At 38.5% G+C, this 20,366-nt stretch overlaps 1 protein-coding gene across 2 annotated transcripts in view; it reads left to right on the forward strand.

Annotated features, from left to right (window-relative positions):
• Positions 1-20,366, forward strand: part of IRF6 (interferon regulatory factor 6) — a 484,284-nt gene that overhangs the window by 381,007 nt on the left and 82,911 nt on the right. For both annotated transcript variants that reach the window (XM_044077119.1, XM_044077120.1), the window contains exons 5-6: positions 3,393-3,539; positions 13,732-14,124. In XM_044077119.1, coding sequence (XP_043933054.1) covers positions 3,393-3,539; positions 13,732-14,124 — 540 coding nt within the window. The remainder of the gene's footprint in view (positions 1-3,392; positions 3,540-13,731; positions 14,125-20,366) is intronic.

A 20,366-nucleotide genomic window follows, 5' to 3' on the forward strand; every position in this document is an offset into this window, starting at 1 on the left:
TCACATTTCTATATGGTAGGTACAAAACTGTACTTTTTAGCATTGTAATTTATCCTTTGTAGTCTTAACTTTGACTAGTTGTTTAGGAGCTATAATTTTTGTGCTTTTGTAAGTTATTCTAGTTTGTCATGATTCACACTGTTTTATCACATCATAAGCATGTTTAGACTAAAACTGCATTTTATATGTGCTCATAACACTGTCTGTTATAGTTTCACTAGTTTACTTTCACTTTAGATGAAATTCAGTTATGTGCTGACATTGTACAAATAACAAAAGACCGAATTTGGCTCTTTATACTTCCCTTTTGCTTGTTTGCTCATTCATGTTTTTCTTTTTGTTTGTTTTTGTTTTGTTTTTTTTTGTTTGTTTGCTTCTCTTACTATTTAACACATTTGGTTAAATTAAGCGTTTCTCAAGAGCACTTGAGTGAAGATTGAGACATAAGTTCAGGCTTTGGGAAACCTACAGGCCATGGGGTTCTTTTTTAGCAGGTACAATGCTTGCATGCACACACTTACTTTTGCACACAAAATATACATTGAATATTCATCTGCATTTAGTATTTTATTTTTGATTTATGTCGCATAATTGCTCCATCTCTTTCGGGGTTTATGATTTTGCATTTAGAAGGGCTTATCCCTTGTAAAATAAGCGTGTTTGCAACTGATTCATGTAATTCTTACAGTTCTGAGCAGACTTAAATGTTGAATGTACCAAACAAACCAAGAAGACTAAAAACCAGTGAACTGAAAACAAAGTAAAAAAAAAAACACTGGTAAAAAGAACAAGCGCTTGGTCACAACTTTTAGTGTAAAAGTAGTTGATTATTCTGCTGTTCGTCCGAAGACTTCATCAGAAATAACACTTAATCGCAATCAACCTTTCTTATGTACAAAACAATCAACAAAGAACCAATAAATATATTCCACTTAAATTAGTTCAATTAACACTTGCTATGTCAAAAACTAATAATACTGGATTTTCTGTTTAAATAACATCTAATATCCACACAGTCACTTAAACCAGGTAGCATGTAAGCGGCTAAACGTATTTGCCACTCAACTTCTTTCATCTCAACCTGGTTTTTAAAATTACCTCCCCTTAAATTCAAATATACAATATCGATAACAGCAAATGTGTATTTCTTAAAATGCAAACATTTTTAAGAGATCTTAAATAAAGCATTATTTTCATTGTGTGTTGTTATAGCATAAATATGTTACCTTATTCTGGTGCCCAAACTTCTAGTAGTCATATTGATGTAAAAGCCGGACATGACATACATAGTGCAATATACACAACCCCAGGTAGAAGAACAGTCAAACCTGCCAGGGACTCTGACGTTCCTATTCAGATGTACCAGGTCCACATAGGGATCCTCCGAAATAAACCTACACATGTTACAATGGTGGCAAGTGCCATGTAGTTTTCCATTGCTAGGGGGAGTAATTTTTGTCCCTGCTTTCTCCAGTAATTGTTTGATATTACCATTTTTCTTTTCAACAAAATATAGTCTATCACCTATTATCTTTGCTAGTTCCTCCTTCCCCATCAAAATTCTCCAGTTATTCTTAATATTTTTTATGGCACAAGTGTCAACATTCATATCAAGACAAAAATCTAGAAACAGTCCCCGAAGTCATAACTACCTCTGTTCTTTCATTCTTATTCTGTTTACTGGTGAACCCATGCATAATTATAAAACAAAACTCGTATCTTTTGTTGACGATCTTATTAGCCGTATCATCTAAGAGCTTTGAAGAATAGCCCCTGCACAAAAATTATTCCCCCTAGCACTGGAAAACCACATGGCATTTTCAAGTGCCACCATTGTAACATGTGTAGGTTTATTTCTGAGGGTCCCTACGTGGACCTGGTACATCTGAATAGGAACATCAGGGTCCCTGGTAGGTATGACTGTTTATCTACTGGGCTTGTGTATATTGCACTATGTATGTCATGTCCGGCATTGTTTGCCGGCATGACTACCAGACGTTTGGGCACCAGATATGGGAACATATTTACACTATAAGAACACATGATAAAAATAATTTTTATTTAAGCACTCTGAAAAATGTCTGCATTTTAAGAAATTCACATTGCTGATTGTATATTTGGATTTAAGAGGAGGTAATTTTAAAAACCAGATTGAGATGAAAGAAGTTGAGTGGCAAATATGTTTAGCCACTTATCCCACCTGATTTAAATGAGAGTGTAAATATTAAATGTTATTTAAACAATAGAAAATCCAAAAGTATTAGTTTTTGACACAGCAAGGGTTAAGTGAACTAATTTAAGTGGAATAAATTTTATTGGTTCTTTACTTGTTTTGTATATAAGTAAGGTTGCTTGTGATTAAGTGTTATTTCTGATTAAGTCTTCGGACGAATAGTGGAATAATAAATTACTTTTACGCTAAAAGTTGTGACCCGAGCACTTGTTCTTTTTACCAGTGTTTTTTAGTAAATTGTGCATGCATTCTTATTTGAAGAATGCAATACCAATCATTTTTTAGAAAACAGAATTTTTTTATGTTTCATCTACAAATGTAGTTCATTGTCATTCATTTGTTTAAACCTTGCTCATGATTTTTGAGATAAAATTTTAAATAGTAGTCTGCTTCATGGAGTATAAGGGCACAGCACAGATTTTTGCCTGAGAAGACCATTTTTCGACTCAGTTTGCGCATTGTAGGTGTTGGCATGGAAAATGAGGTGATAACAAAGAAGCTCCCTTCAGAGGGAATGATATCTTGGCTGGGCCATGGCCCCACATTTTTATATCTGGTAATAAACAACAGCAGCACCATGCCTAAGTATGCTTATATGTCCTTAGACATGAGAACATGGGTGGGGGGGGGGGGAGTAACAGTCAGGAAATGCGGTACTAGGTCTTAAATAAGAAAATTCCCGTACCCTTCATGGATGACATCATTACTCTCAGCTGTTGACTTTAGCCTGAAGGGAGCAAATGAGTCATAAGGCTCTTGAGCATCGTGGAACAAACAGATCAGTAAGAGCCTTGAGGCAGAAGGCTAGGTGGTCACAGTGGAACTCCCGCAAAATAAGTTGAGTAGTTTGAAGCCTTGAAATGAACACTTGAACTGAAAGTACAGTTATGGCAAATTACGTATTTCTGTTATAGTGTATAAAACTGTGAGCATTTGTTTGCTGCTGGCTACAACAGGTTGCCCTTCCTCTGTGTATGACAGCACTGTCTTGATGTTATGGCTTCATTGTTCTACGTAAACAAACAGCTGTATTTGTAAAGTAAATTAGGAAGCAATATGACGTAATACTTACTGCAAGAGTTTTAAAACATATATTTTTAACTGTCTCCTGTCACTGGTTTTGTAATGTATAGTTCTGTCTTGTGTTTCATCATTCTAGATTCCCCAATGGCTCCAGTCAGTATTGATAGTTGTACGACTGTAGAAAGCTGGCTTAAAACAGAACCACCTGAACTAGAGTTACCACCAACGCCATTTCAGCTTGATCTTTTCAGTTCTCTTGAGTCCTGGATAAGCTCTCTTCCAAGTAAGTAGCACCCATATTATTTCATTATCTATATAAAAAAAGATACATAAATATGGTACATTTATAAGGGTTTTTTTTTTTTTTTTTGTCAGGCTGTGAATTAAGAATTCAAAATAGGAGCCACCTTTTATGATCTAGTGTTTCTTCTATAATTTTACAAAGGTGTAATTAACAAGTGAATATGTACCTCTGGTATGTGAGGGATGCTGCTCATTTGTAAATGGTCCCATTTATAAAAGTGGTGCTTGGACATATATTTTAGAAATGCTTGACATACTTGTAAATATGAATCATTTAATGCAAGTATATACAAACAGCAATTGTTGCACACATTTTTACTCAAGCAAGGGTCACCAGCAACGCAAAATCTTAAGATCAGTATTACTAGCAAATGCATAATACACTTGTTGAATATATGGTAGATAACTTTATGTCAGAAGAATATTTGCAGGGGCAAACCAATGCTGACTTGGCTCTCTCTTCATTATGGATACGATAAATGGTTGTTTCTTTCCTGGTCTTGTCCTTTGGTGAAGGCCAGAAATTCTATATGGAATACAGTGAAGGAGCTTGGGTAGCTCTTCAGCAGTGGGCATAGTAGCACATACAGAAGATCTGCGCTCATGTCCTTGCTTGCTTTCTACAGGGATGATTCTGAACCAAAATAACCCTTTGTCTTGTTTGCTTTGTTGTGAAGGTTGATGGTGGGTATTGGACACTGCAGATGTAGTGGATAAGAATAGACATCACTCTTAGGGGCCGACCAACCTTCTGTAATAATTTTTTTTTTTTTTTTTTTTTTTTTGCATTTTACGAGTTGTCACCCCTTCCATCAGAAGAGGTGTAGTCAAGAGCCAGCACATTAGGATATCACAATTAACTTCTGGGATACAACATGTATTGAGCATTTTGACAGATTGGGATCTACGTTTTAGACCGTGGGTATCCAAGCACCTTGGTCAACAATATAATTCAAGATTTTGGGCCGAGAGGCACAACAAATTTGCACATATTATCAAATGTGGTTTGAACCAAATGGAGAAAGTAGAAAATAACCCAAATAGGATGGCTTTGCATTAATTATTTAATTACTACTGGGTGTTAAGGGTAGGTTGCCAGTTAAGTTCAATAACAGCAAAGTGAAAGATGGAGCTGTGGGTCACAAAGGTTGTTGTACCATGGGACCTGGGAATCTTGTCCTGCGTACTTTGTGGGAAAGAAAAAAAAATGCTCTGTATAGATGCATTTACTAACACAATTATGTTATACAGCGGAATGACAATGAGTGCTCTGGCAAAACACTCTAATGCTTGTGTTGGTTTTAAAAGATTTACATTTTTGGTCTTGGAGCATATTCAGTGTTCCCCATTCTCAGATGACTGGTACAGTAAATTGTACCAAGGAAATGTTATGACAACTTAGACTCAGTGCTGCTAGCCCTCCTGGTTTATATGAATCGGTTTATATCAGCAGTGAACTAAAATTGAGGGTAGTAGTGTATGACGGTTTATTTGTTATGTATGTTTTATTTTTTTATCTTTTATATTTTGCACTTGTAATCTTATCATACTTATTACAGTCGCACAAAGATAGCTATTTTAACATTGTTTACTTCACCTTTTCCATGTGAAGTTTTTTAATGTGTAGATTAAACCAACACCAACGACTAAAGGTCTAACTGTGCCAAATAAATAAAGAAAACAGCAAAGCACAGTACAACCACCACGGCAAGCAGCATAAAAATTCAAGGAGACTAAGCAAGACTGTCTTCTTTCTGCTTTTTCCCGGTTAGGGGTCGCCACAGCGGAACTCCAGTCTGCTAATGATTGGCAGTAGATTTTTACATGCCAGGTTGCCAGCTCCGACGCACAACCTTCAACGTAGGTACGCCCATTCATGCATGTCTCCACACAGAAGACGCTCTAGCTGAGAATCGAACCAGACAATGTCTTACTGTGAGCCGACAACGCTACCGCAGCACCACCACCGCAGTACGGATAAGCGCTTTCACATAAAAATGCTTAATCAGATCCTCGGTATACAGAAACCAACAAGTACATTTAAAAAGCACATTCAAAAAGAAATCACCCTATCAAACAGCTGGGCCAATTAATGATGTAATGGCCTCACCTTCAGTTCTGGCTTTAAAGGAATATTGTAATTTTAACCTATTGATGTATGTGCCTGTAATGTGGCAATCCGCCTCATCTCCACACATTCTGTTCTGTTGAGTATGTCCTCACCTCTGGCAGACTCTGGTAGAACCTCTATCACAGTGAACTTAAAAGAATGCCCACTTTGATCTTTAACATGTTTAAAGAGGGCACTTGAAACAACTCATTCTCCTTATGTCTTCTACATGCTGCAGGACACGATCCTTCAATTTCTGATTAGTTTTACCCACATAGTATGACTCACAGTCATTACAAGTAGCAAGGTACACTAAATTAGCTGTCCTGCAGTCGGCATTTACCTTAAAAACATAGTCCTTACCTGTTAAGGATGTACAAATGTTTTTGTTCGGGACATATATTTACAGGTTTTACAAGACCTACATGGAAGTGTCCCAAACCTCAGGGGTGCATTATAAGATTTCCTAAATGGTCTATAACACAATTCCCTTTTCAGACTCAGATTATTTTTGTAAACACATCTAGGGGCATCACCTACTACCTTGAAGATGGTGTCAGAACGCAGTATAGCCCAATTCTGTTTGACAATATCACAAACTAGATTAATATTACTACTATATTTCAAACAAAAACTAGATGTAGGTGTATTATTCACCTTAGGACGCAATGACGTTGTGTCCCTATTCAGAAAGGGGGTACCCACTGTATCCCTCAGACTTATCCACCTCCTCTACTCTCTGCACTATTTCCTTTTTACGATATCCCCCATCTCATAGTTCATTCACTAATCTATCTCTAGCCCATACATAGTCATCCTCCTGTGTGTGCAACCTAGCTGTACGCAGGAATTGCCCTTTCATAACATTTCCAAAAACCCTCTTAGGGTGCATACTTGTCCTATCAAGCAAGTTATTCTTCCTGCATTCCTTCCTATACATTAGAGAGTCAACCCTTCCAGTAACATTGATGAAAATGGTTGTGTCAAAAAAAATCTATGCTGGATTTGGAAGTATGCATAGAGAATCTAAAGCAGGTACTACTATCCTCTAAGTAGTTGACAAAATCTTGTAACAAAACATCTGTACCCATCCACAAAATAAAAATACCCTCTACAAAGCGCTTGTATAAAATCAAATGTGATCTATAAAAATGTTCAGAAAAAAATCACATTGGATTCCCAATCAGCTAGAACTAAATTTGCATAACTGTTGGCACAGGGTGTGCTCATGGCAGCACCCTGTGCCTGCAAATAATAAGTACCATCAAATATAAACACAAAGGATGGCTTCCGTTTGCGTCCTCTGCTCACAGATCGCATCGCTGATTGGTTAATCAGTAGCTTGTAGGGAACCGGTAAGTTTGTAAGTACAGATGGCAAAAAAGAAGCTGTTGCAAAGGTAAAGGACCCATTCACAATCTAAAACCTTATTTAACCAAGGCGCTGGCAGTCTTGAGAGAGACAGAAGATTTTCTAGTATGTTTTTGTGAATCTACTCGTGGATTGGGCTCGAATGATGGGACTTGTATGCTAGTAACATTAGATATTAATACGCTATTTACAGGTATACCAAATTTGTTTGGGGTTGACTCGATTAGAAGTTTTTTAAATAGAGTTACTGCTTTAACACATCAGCGGATTGAGCTTATTTGTGCTTTACTTGATCTAATATTGAAATACAACGTGTTTATATCTGATGGTACTTATTATTTGCAGGCACAGGGTGTTGCCATGGGCACACCCTGTGCCAGTATTTATGCAAATTTAGTACTAGCGGATTGGGAATCCAATGTGATTTTTTTTCTGAACATTTTTATAAATTACATTTGATTTTATACAAGCGCTTTGTAGGTAATATTTTTATTTTGTGGAGGGGTACAGATGTTTTGTTATAGGATTTTGTCAACTACTTAGAGGGTGGTAGTACGTGCTTTAGTTTTTCTATGCATAATTCCAAATCCAGCATAGATTTTCTCGACACAACCATTGCCATCAATGTTACTGGAAGGGTTGACTCTAATGTATAAGAAGGAATGCAGGAAGAATAACTTGCTTGATAGGACAAGTATGCACCCTAAGAGGGTTTTTGGAAATGTTATGAAAGGGCAATTCCTGTGTGCATCTAGGATGCACACACAGGAAGATAACTATGTATGGGCTAGTGATAGATTAGTGAATGAACTATCAGATAGGGGATATCGTAAAAGGGAAATAGCGCAGAGAGTAGAGGAGGTGGATAGTCTGAGGGATACAGTGGGTACCCCCTTTTTGAATAGGGATGCAACGTCATTGCGTCCTAAGGTGAATAATAGAACTACATCTAGTTTTTGTTTGAAATATAGTAGTAACATTAATCTAGTTTGTGATATTGTCAAAACAGAATTGGGCTATACTGCGTTCTGATTACACCATCTCCAAGGAGGTAGTAGGTGATGCCCCTAGATTTGTTTACACAAATAATCTGACTCTGAAAAGGGAATTGTGTTATAGACCATTTAGGAAATCTTATAATGCACCCCTGAGCTTTGGGACATTTCCATGTAGGTCTTGCAAAGCTTGTAAATATATGTCCCGAACCAATACATTTGTACATCCTATAACTGGTAAGGACTATGTTTTTAAGGTACATGCCAACTGCAGGACAGCTAATTTAGTGTACCTTGCTACATGTAATGACTGTGAGTCATACTATGTGGGTAAAACTAATCAGAAATTGAAGGATCGTGTCCTGCAGCATGTAGGGAACATAAGGAGAATGAGTTAAGTGCCCTCTTTAAACATGTTAAAGATCATAGTGGGACATTCTTTTAAGTTGTGTGATAGAGGTAATACCAGAGTCTGCCAGAGGTGGGGACATAGTTAACAGAACAGAATGTGTGGAGATGAGGTGGATTGCCACATTACAGGCACATAGAACACCAGGTTTAAATTACAATGTTCCTTTAAAGCCAGCATTGAAGTCAAGGCCATACATCAATTGGCCCAGCTGTTTGATAGGGTGATTTCTTTTTGAATGTGCTTTTTAAATATACTTGTTGATTTGTGTATACTGAGGATCTGATGAAGCATTTTTTGTGTGAAAGTGCTTATCTTGATTTTTTATTAAAACACAGTCTTACTTAGTCTCCTTGAATTTTTATGCTGCTTGCCGTGGTGGTTGTACCGTGCTTTGCTGTTTTCTTTAAGTTTTTTAATGTGCATGGTTCTTTAAAGCTATTTCCAAAGATGAGGCTGTTACCTGTCTTTGCTTGTAGGTGCGGTAATGAGTGGATTCTTTTTAAGTGAGCTCACTTTTAGCATTTATTTGTTCTGATGATGTTTATATTATTAGAGAAAAGCGCTTAAACATTGAATGCTTTTTACCTTGTGTATAAATATTTTGTGATTAAACAATGAATTCTACTTCATCTGCTTGGTGGGATTGTTTGGTGTAGCCACCAAATTGAATACATATTTTTCATTGTGTTGGGTGGCTGCATTTGCTGGTTATTTTTTTTTTTTCATGCAGTGGCATGATTTGTTCCTTGTCTTTTGAGCCATGTCAAACCCTGCTGTCTGTGATCTCCTTTTCCAAAACATTTTTTTTTTCAATTAAACACATTCCAAAGACCATTATCATATGTTTTGTTTGTTTTTTTTTTCCCATCGGGATCGTCATTTTAGACTACAGTGGGCTTAGAAAAAAACTGAAACTATGCATTCAGTTTAGCCCATTGCCTGGTCTGTTTAGTCATAAGTGACCAGTTGTGGAGGAATCAGAGAGGAAACTACCACCCTCTTTCTTCAGTTTGCCATTTATAAGCCTGATTTACAGAAGCATATTTAAAAAATATTTTTCTTATCCTGTGCTAACTCCAGTTTGCTGAAAGAAGCAGGGTTAATTACACTTGGAACCATGAGTATTAAACCTTTATAAAATTCACTTTCTTGGAGAAAAGATTCAAGAAGCAAAGTTTCTAGTTTCAACCTCTACACTGCTAAAGATCAAAAACATTTATGCATACGTGTATATTTCTATAAAATTTCAGTACTCCCTTCCCACACTTTTTTGCCACTGATGTCGGGAGAAGGTGTCATTTTAGCAACCATCAAGTTTGGTCAAGATTTTATTCTGTTCTTGCAACCTACTTTATGACGTCCATTCGGCAAGGTGCTGTAGAGAGGGCATAAGATGGGTCACCATGGAGGCTATACTCCAGCTCCCCACAAGAGGAGTTCTTTCAAGCACCACTATCCCTTCCCATAATATACAAGTAGTGGTTTCCCTAGTCTCCACAAGGGAAATCACACCAATTCAGTGTGCCCTTGAGTGTATGCACCATTTCCTCCCCTGGAAGAACTGGTTTACTCCCACATTCTAAAGACATGCTTCTGGAGCGTTTCTCCCCGGGCCTCCGCTGAAAACAGGATCTGTGGAACCTAGTCAGACTTTCCCGGTCAACAAATGTTAAATAAATAAAAAATAAATAAAAAAACAAGGGCCACACAACTGCTCTCCTTTCCATTCTGGCACCGCCCTTTCTGTTTCAACTAATCAAACCCCACTCAGTCACCTGGGTCACACTTGGGGCTACCTCTCTCTGCCATAGTGCCAAGTTAATCTCAAAACTCTTTAAGCTGTTTACTGGGCCTTGCATAGGTTTCCTTACAGGTTCTAGACATGAGGGATATTCTTTATTTATTTTATTTTACATTTGTTCTGTTATTCTTTGTAAAACAAAACACTTGAACCATGTATTATCTTAAACTGTAATAAAAGGAAATAATAAATTAAAACCAAAAACGCTGCATTTAGTCAGTAAAAGAGATTGGGGTGTTTTGCAAAGTCTGCTGCTGGTGAGATAAACAAAATCCTGGACAGTGATGTGTTAGTCAGATGGAACTAATGCATAGGAGAATCTTCAGGCCCTGCATTTCCTTTTCAGCATTGTGTGTTTAGAAGAAGGAGATGTACTGAGCTGGTAGCCTACTTTTAAACTACATGTTTCACCCTTGATGACATTTTTCAAGTTGTAAACTTTTGACCACATATAGAAAAATTTGTACTGAACTGGTTCATTCTGGTACAGATGTCAATAAAAAAACAGTGGTGATATTTTCCAAACAAAAAAAAGACAAAAGGTTATGATTTTCCACCCCTTATCCATGTGACCCACTGCTGGCCCTTTGATTCCTAGACCAGCTATCTTCTCTCCATGGGTATGAACCAAACCTCTATTTATCTCTCTTGTTCTCAAGGAATGGGTTTTGTGACAAAATTCCTCGAGGGGGGGAGTGGGAACCCCATGCAAAGTAGTGTAAGATAGGTTACAAGCAGACGTTCTGCTGCAGTAGTCAGGCGAGCTCCCTAGTGGGGAGAATGAAGTGCAGTAATGTCAGTGTGCTGGATATCAACACCCACCCTCCAAGCACAAGATGTATTTATCAGTTCCATGAGGGGTTTTGGACTGCTAGCCTGTTGGTTTTCACCAGAGGTCACACAGGAAGCAGTCACACTAGCCCTTACTGAAGAAAAAAAAAAGTTTAGCAAAAATTGTACCTGCAGATTGGATCCCTGTATTCATGTTAGAAATGAAAGTGCACATCCCATATTCAGAATACCCAGACAATATTTTTGAGTGACACAGCTTCAGGGACACTGGCTGATAGCATGTAATGCTAGACTATGGTATACTCCACTGTAGTTACTAAGAGCACCAAATCCTTGTAAGACACTGGGCAAACTCCCATTATCTCTTGGAGGAACTACACCAATGTACCAAAAATGTTAATGTTCTATAGAGCTAAATACTAAGAGTTAAAAGATTTTGGTTTAAAATGTGTGACCAGTTCATCCTGTCTAAAGTAACTTGTAATGAGGTTTTAATTATAGAAATTAATTGTAGCTTTGTTCTGTTTTCATATTCTGTATACTTTTATAACACTCTAATGTTGTTTGTGATCTTGGTCATGTCTGAAAGGGGGTCTTTGGATCAATTCAACTGCAGGTTTATTAGCTGCCTAAATAAGTACTGTACACTGACAATCCAATCTGTGCAACTCAAAATTGGTATGGTTAGGGGTACCTCAAGGAATAGTGGTTAGACCCACTCTGGTTTATCTGTTTGTGAGCATGCCAACAGTGAAAATGAACATGATTGCACTGGTACACTGATAACTCTGCTAGTCCTGTTGCAAGCCAGAAGTTCTGGAAATGCGGAGTAAACATTCCAGAATTATTATTGATGTCTCTAAACCAAAAGTAATGTTAACTTTATGAAACATGCAACATAACTAGAACATTATCACTATGGTCTACCAATGGTCTGAAAGTTCAACAAAAAAAAAAGTCATGTTCCTTACCTGGGAATCAATGTTGATAGTAATATGAATCTCAAATTGCACTGTACTGCAACCGCTAAGAAAACATTACAATCTTTGGCAGGTTTTATAAGAGTAATCCGTCCTGTCTTCTGCACCAGGCATTATTCTTGGTCAGGGTCATCTTCCTGCACTTCATTTCTGGCTTATGCTTCTTACTCCTGTTTCTGAAATGTGGTACTAAGTTGGTGCTACACATAATTTGTATTTGTGTGTTAGATTGGCTGTAAGCCATTGTAGCTGTAAATCTCAACACTGTAACAACAACAGCTGTAGTTACTTGGTTCCCCGACCAGCTGTCATTCATCAGTACTAGTTAAAAGTGGCTACATGTTTCTGCAAATGTGATTATGACCTTCTAAAACCACTGCACATGGTGATCTTCCTATTACTACTGTAGGTCCTTCAGTCTGGCCCACAAATCTCATAATATAGTGATTCGTTGTTCAGCTGTGTTGTATGCTTCCAAGGCAGGAAATAATTTTGTCAAGAGCATTTGTTCCCTCTTCAGACACCACTCAAAAAGTTCCCAGCACTTCTGTCTCAGAACCTGTAACATGGCATACTCTATGGTGGTTATCACTTGATTGTTTCTGGTAGTGTTTAATCACTTAATTATGAGGTTTAGCCTTTATGTCTTTTGAGTTTTATTGTTGTCTGTTTTTCTCAGCTGATTGATTATCATGTTAACATTAAGTAGGCTGTCATTTCAACTTTGGATGCTTACTTTGCACTGCCTTCCTTTGGTACAGTACATTGCTTCTAATAGCCTTTTACATCATTTACTTTGAGTACTGTATGAATGATATTCATACATTTATCAACCTGTCATCTACTTGTACAGTTGACTCCCACTTACCTGGCCTCTCTTTAACCGGCCATCAGATTTCTGCCATAGCCCTAGCTAAATACAACAGAGAAGAACAGTACTTCTGCCTCTTTTGGGGTAAATAATGGCAGATATTTCATATTCATTAGAAAAATGCATGTGCTAACACAAACTCTGTTATTCTAGCTGATTTATAACATATAAATGCTATTTTATGTGCTTTTTCCTGATTAACCAGCCATTTGTTTATCCTTCCTAAGGTCCGGTCCCAGCGAGAATGATTAAGAGGGATTCTACTGTATGTAGAAATCTGTTTCACTTAACTTGTGTGTAATTTATTTGTTAAGTTATTCTCCCTGGGCACTTTTGAAATGGGACTTGGGCCACAAAAATCTTTCTAGTCAACAGTGGCAATAAAAACAGCTTAAAATTCAGTTTTTCAAGTACATAAATGGTTTGCACAGTTTTACTTCATTTTCACTTAATATGTCTGTCTTGAAAATCTCTCACAGCATTTAGAAATGCATCCATTAAATGCATACAAGCTGAGGACCTCTGGACCAGAGAATACTACAAGATTAAAATGCTAAAGGATTGTTGGGTATATTTGACAAGTATTGCATAACAGACTTTGACTTGACCTCAGTTAAAATAGGTCAGGTCAAAACTGTAACTTCAGCAGCTGTTGCAACACTCCTGTGGGTACACACAATTCATAACTCAACAAATGTCAGTCATAACTGTGGTGTAGTTCTATCTAAAAGGTAAACTGCATATTTTCTTTACAAGCTGCATTTGTATTTCTTTGATCATGCATAGTTAGTAATGTATAAAATGTTTTCGTGCTTTGAAAATGCATACCTTTTTCTTCAGTTACAGACTTGGAGATCACATTTCTGTATCGGGGAAAAGAAGTTGGAATTACAACAACAGTCAGTAATCCCCAAGGCTGCCGTCTTTTCTATGGGGATCTTGGCCCAATGCCGAACCAGGAGGAGCTTTTTGGCCCCATCAGTTTAGAACAGGTGAAGTTTCCAGGAACTGAGCACATAACCAATGAAAGACAAAAACTTTTCACTAACCGGTTGTTAGATGTCATGGATCGTGGTCTTATTTTGGAAATCAGTGGTCATGCTATATATGCCATTCGACTGTGTCAGTGCAAGGTTTATTGGTCTGGTCCATGTGCCTCTAGTAATGGAACTCCAAATTTAATAGAGAGACAGAAGAAAGTCAAACTGTTCTGTTTGGAGACATTTTTAAGTGGTAAGTTTTGGCTTTAGAATGTTTTTGCAGCTTCTGCTTAAGTTTGTCATTGGCTACTTCTGGTGTAGATATGCATTGATTATTTGATTGTATTTTTTGTGGCATCTATTTTGTTATATTAGGATACTTTTACTATAGCTTTTGAATCTGAATTTTTTTTTTAACAGGGAGTGTTGCAGATTGGTTTTCTAGTACCCTGTGCTGTTCCATGATCTGGCATAACCCTTAACTGAAACTGTGGCAAGCTGCTCACTGTAGGTTAAATACCACACATGAAGCACTTCAGTGTTTCAGCCATGACAGCAAATAAAGAACTGTTATTAATTTCTGAATGTCACTGCTGTTTCTGGTCATGGCTGAAGTATATGGTACATCACCAATCACTTCTCATTATTGTAACCCCCAACACCTATTGCCCAGGGCCCCCACCCCTTTTTCCCCACATCTGTTAAAAGGAAGGAGCATATCAGGCACCGAAGCATCATCCCAAGGACATTTGTGTGAATTTCAGAAAGGAAACCCACTTTCTGAACTGAGATAATGTCCCGTAGTTTTTTCCAATTATGAAATCTCAGAAATAGCAGTATGTCTGTATGTAAATCATACATGCAGTTAGTTCTAAGGAAACCCTTTTAATGTATGATGAAAGTGCTTAACTGACCTGGTGTTATTTGTACTGAGTTTTAAAACAAGATTAAACTTTTTACTTTTCATTGTAGGATTCTCTGGTGGACGTTTTTATATGAAAAGGGCTACATGTTTACTGGCAGTGAGTCCTTGCAGCCAATCTGGTCTATGCACAATTGGATTGGTTACTTAAATGTGTGCATGTATACAAGCCCCCTTGTGTGTGTGTGTGTGTGGGGGTGCTTTGACTGACAGAAAATGGGTGTCCAGTATTCATTTCTGCTGCTGTTCACAGGGTGTGTAACTAAATTTTATTTACACAAGTGTACTTCAGATGGAAATACTTTGGAAAGTTGTGACATAATGTGGTGGTGTCTTTAATGTGTCTTTCAATGTGAATATCACAGCATTGTCTTATCCCTGGATTGTTCATGGAGTGTTTTTGATATTATCGTGGGTGCTTCTTGCCTACTGCTTTATTTCAACATTTCGTAAAGTAGCCTCAGCCCAAGAAAGTTTGAGTTTCAAAATTAGTTGACCATTGAACTAAGAAATAAAGTAACTTGTCACCAAAAAGTTACTCACTCTTAAGGCTACAGACAGATTACTTGTAGATGTAAGGACCATTGTTCATGGATTTGTTTGCATATACCGTTTAGCTAAACAGAATTTAGTGTTTTTTTTTTCCTAACTCCTATATCTAGCATCCAAAAGTCAGTTACTAACACTGTAAAATGTAAAGCTCTAACGATGAAGGCCTTTTTATTATTTCTGATTTGGGGATTCATTCTCCACCAGGTAGACTTTACCATCTCGTTTCAGCCAAGTCTCACATTTATGATATGTCTTTGCACCTCAGCTGATGTATTGCTATGAGTATGTAACCTTTTATATCCATAGAACATGCTAGTTCTTTTTGTCATTTACACATTTCCTTATTTGATCCTTGCTGTCAGAATTGAGTTCTGTATTCAAATGCATAAACATTTTCATAAGTGTACACGTGGGTGTCATATTACCAGCCATGGCATTCCCTGTACTATCATAGGTTAAGCATATGATGTGCAGCAAGCACTGTTGCAAGTATCAACATTTCAGCCTAGATTTCTGGAGCCTAAGAAGGCAGAAGAGCAGAAGCTTGTCTCTCACTTCACAAACATGGCAACAGTTGTTTTACTCTGATGATGTGAACCAGCAGGAACATCATCCTTTTAGCCCAAGGCTTAAGTCAGAGCATTCATACAAGGGGAAATACTATGAGTCCAGGCCAAGGACCGCAGTTCCTCAAGCTAAGTCCAATTTTCAGCAAGTCCCCACACACACACACACACACACACACACACACACACCCCTTTGTTGATGATATCCCCCTTGGTTAACCAAAGCCCAATCCTCATTCTGTGATACGGGATGTAGGGGAAGTCTGCTTTTGTTTTCCACCCTGGAGTTGAATGTTAAATTTTTTTTTTTTTGTTTGTCTCTTTGGTAATGGATTAACAATTTGTGGTTCTAAGGATTTGATTCTGTGTGATGGCTTAGAGTAGTCATCCTGCACATCCTTCAGCTGGGGTAATGCATCAGGCTTTTTGCATCAAGCAGATCTTTGATTCTTGGTAGGAGCTTGAATCACTCGTACAGGAATGCACTATGAGGGAGTTCTGACTGAATCCATTGCCATGCCTCCTGTAAGCCTGTCTTAATACCAGCACTACTTTTAGCTGGTGCTAATGCCAGCATAAGATCCTGATCTTCCAGTAACAACAATTTGTCTGTCACAAGTTTATCCCTACATGAGCTCAAACCTGCAGTTAGTGAAACACAAGATGCTTACTAACCTTCTGGATGTTTTGAGGACTTACAGGACCTTAATCTTCTGACTCTGAAATAGATGAGAATAGTGAATATACTTCCCTTTTAGGTGACATCTTTCTTGGAAATGTTTGGGAACACCCTTAATTAGCTCCTTTCTCCCCAGAAATGCCCATGAATATTTCTGGTGGCACCTTGATTCTGTCCTGTCAGCCCTGAAAAAGGCCTATGCAAACCAGCACCTGAGTAGGAGGTTCAGTTTACCAAATATCACATTGTGGAATCCTGTGTGATCTGTTTGGTGTAGTGTACAGCTCTGAGACCTACAGCATTTTGTCACTTTGCTACTAGACAAGAAGTGTTGGAGTTTAAAGTTTGGTGATGGAAATGAGAGTTTTAAGCTGCCCATCTTACATGTCTTAGTTCAAGTCCCACCTAGTCAAGAAGGCAGTGGAGAAGCTTGAGGACCTTCCTGAGTCTGGGGGTCAAGGATGTTGCCCAGGGCACCCTGTTTACATCTTGCAGAGATAAATGCCATGTATCCTACGTCAGCTTTGACTTTGCTCTGTTTAGTCACAGCAAGAGATTCCATGTCTGCTTGCATTGGACGGCATAGGAGAGGTTATCCTTCCTTTAGGAGGACCACTGGACTATGTCATATGCTCATTTCTGTTATAGGTCCTCTTCTACCATCCTTTGTATAACAGGAAAGCATTCAAATATTTTAACATTTTAAAAATGATACTTTAATGTTGGCACAAAGGACTAAATAGTCATATAATCCCAGACTATTGGCATTACTTTGTGGAAGTTGTGGTACAGCAAGAAGTAGGAATTAGCCCTTTCGCCACTATTGTGCATTCTCTGAGTTGGTGTATATAAGTAGCAGGGTGTGGGAGTGCAGTGAGGCTTGTCCCCCTCCCTGCATATAGTACCTTCTGTGACGATTGGGGAGAGATGGACTAAGGCTGCCAGCCTAGTCAAATAGAATTTGATACATAATTCTATCAACTGTATAAATAAATGTAAAATACAGGCTTGTGTTTTTAAATGTAAGAAAACACTGTAAAATGTGAACTTCAAGATTGTTGTAACATTGCAATCTGCTGTAAGGAAAACCAAGCCAAGTATTTCAAATGTGTCTTTTTAAGTTGAAAAGATCTTATGAATCTCTCGGTTCCAGTGTGGCTGGATGAAGGTTTCATGCCATTGTTTTAAGGCCAAAGTTTATGACCAGAATTAGACATGGAATGTGTTTTATTGCTCCTATTTCTGCTGGAATGTATATGTGAAATGCCTTGTATTGTTGTAAGTTTCTGAGGAGGTGTTAGATTTGCTAAATAATACAGTTTGCGGCCTGAGAACTCAGACCAGGTGTTAAGATGATGCAGTATGAATATTGGGAAAACCTAAGTGTCAAAAATGATGTAATTTTGGGAGGGCCTTAAGAGACATATTTGTGAGCAATGTTTAAATACTATTTCTCACAAGAGACTGGAAGCATTTTGACTTTGGACATCCAACTTACCAGCACTCTGCTTTATGCTCACATGTAAGTTTTTAGCACTGTGATTTCTTGTAGGAATAGTTAAAGCTAGTAAAGATTAATTAGGTATTTTTCTTTGAAATCAGACCTGTCCTACTGTATTATTTTAAGTTTGTGTCATCTCTGGACTCTTGGATATCTCTCTGTGGTGTAGTAGTTTTGTCTTGTGTTTTAATTATTTATTATTAAATATTTTTAAAACCTTCTACCTGTGGCTGATTTGTGTGGAGATGAGCTCTAGAGTACATTGCATATTTATAGAGGTTATTGTAATAAGCCTTGACTGTTAGTCATACTACCATTGGATATTAATATTGTACAGTAATAATTGGACACCCTTTTAAGGGCCTTTTAGTAGCTGATATTATTAACTGGGTGGTGGCAGTAATTACTATCATACAGTCTGGGTAAAGGGGCACAGTTGGAGAATCTGTCAGCCTTTCCCAGGAGTGTCTGTGAAGTTGTATAAATACTTATCTCAAAGAGTGTGTGTGTGTTGTCAGCTACTTGGCAGGGACACGAAGCACTGGTTGGACAGAGAGGGTACTGGAGGTTTTGGCTTGCTCAGTTAGGCTGAGATCTGGACCGTATAGCTGTGTCAGTGGGGAGTCTTATTGTGGGGACCTGGTGAGCAAGGGACCAACCAGCCCCAGACTGACTGTGATCTCTGTGTGTGCACTTACGGGAAATTGACTTTACTGTGTGTGTTAGCCTAGTACCTACCTATGAATCTATAACTATCTGCCCGAGGGCATTTATAAGCCTAGTCAGAGTGTGTCATCTTTTGCTGCCCCATTGATTAATTAACTGAGCCTCTGTCAAGCAGAGCCAATGAAGTGATTCCAGGGGCATATTTTCTGTTACCCATCCATTCGTCAAGGCTTCTCTTGAGTGTTAGTGAGGGGCTCTGCCTAATGTAGTTAGGAATTTTGTTCAAAGCATGGGGAGCCTCTGTGACAGGAATCTATCCCTCCAGCATGTTCTATTTATTGTTGTGGCGAGGTTTAGCTCACTAGAGCGCGTGGCTCGCAGTGACTTGGACATGCTCCACCTAAAGAAATCCATAAATTCTGAGTTGGACATGGTTTTGTAAGTCAGGCAGAGATCACCTCTGAGTAAGCAATATGCCACTGAGTACAGCTAGAGTTTTTTCAGTCGAGCTGCATAGGACATATGTTTGAGGCCAGTAATCCTCTTGGTGAGGTGCTTTTGTGGCCTTTCCAGCTGTTGGAAGTGTCTTGTGAGGTACATCCCAAATGGGGCTTTGTTCTCTATGGTGGGTCTGATGAGTGACTATTAGAGGGGCACTATAACCTCTTTATTTCTAGATGTGAACCCCTTAGTAATTGGATGGGCCACATAGAAGGATTTCCTAACTACTTTGGTAATATGATTGTCAAAAGAGAGATTACTATCTACCTGGGTCCCCAGATCTGTTATTACCTCTTCTGTATTAAGGGGGCTGCCGCCTATGTGGTAATTTGTGGGTGCTTTGTTTTTCCCAAATGGGATGACTATGCATTTTTTGGCATTTAGCTTGAGGCCATTACTTTGATACCAGGTGTCTGTCTCAGTAAGGCCTTTTTGAAGGATGTCCGTGTCAGCCAGAGTGTCAATTATGGCTCTCAGTTTGCAGTCATCGGCAAACTTGGTTAGCCATAGTCCTCCTATCTTTGCTTGTACTTCTGAGAAATATATGCCGAACAGTAGGGGTCCCAGATCTGAGCCTTGCGAGACACCACTTGTGACTGGTTTGAGTCAGACCTGGAGCCCGCTATTCTTACCGTGCGAGTTCCGTCTGTAAGCCAGTTGGCAACCCGTCTTGTGACGTAGGGGTTTATGTTCAGGCTGGTGAGTTTTTCTATAATACCCGAGTGAGGAATGGTGTCAAACGCCTTGATGAGATCAAGGTAGGCTGTGTGAACCACCTTTCCCTCATCTTTTGCCTTGGTGACTGTCTCGAAGAAGTCAACCAGGTTTAGTAGGCAAGATGTGCTCTTAACAAAGCCAAACTGGGTCGGGTCAAGTGTTTGGAGGTTCCCAATGTTTTTGTTAATGAGTTCCATGATGATGCGCTCCATAGCCTTGTAGACCAGACTAGTCAGGCTTATGGGGCGATAGTTACCAGGGTCAGTTGTGGCCCCTCCTTTGTGGAGCAGAATAACCGTTGCTGTGTGCCATTTTATGGGCACGTAGCCTGTGGAGAGGCTGAGGTTGAACAGCATGTTTAGGTGGGGGGTTAGTTCGTTCTGTAGTTCGT

This window comes from Protopterus annectens, chromosome 7.part0 (assembly GCF_019279795.1).
Source record: "Protopterus annectens isolate FY-2018-M chromosome 7.part0, PAN1.0, whole genome shotgun sequence".
NCBI classification, from domain to species: Eukaryota; Metazoa; Chordata; order Ceratodontiformes; family Protopteridae; genus Protopterus; species Protopterus annectens.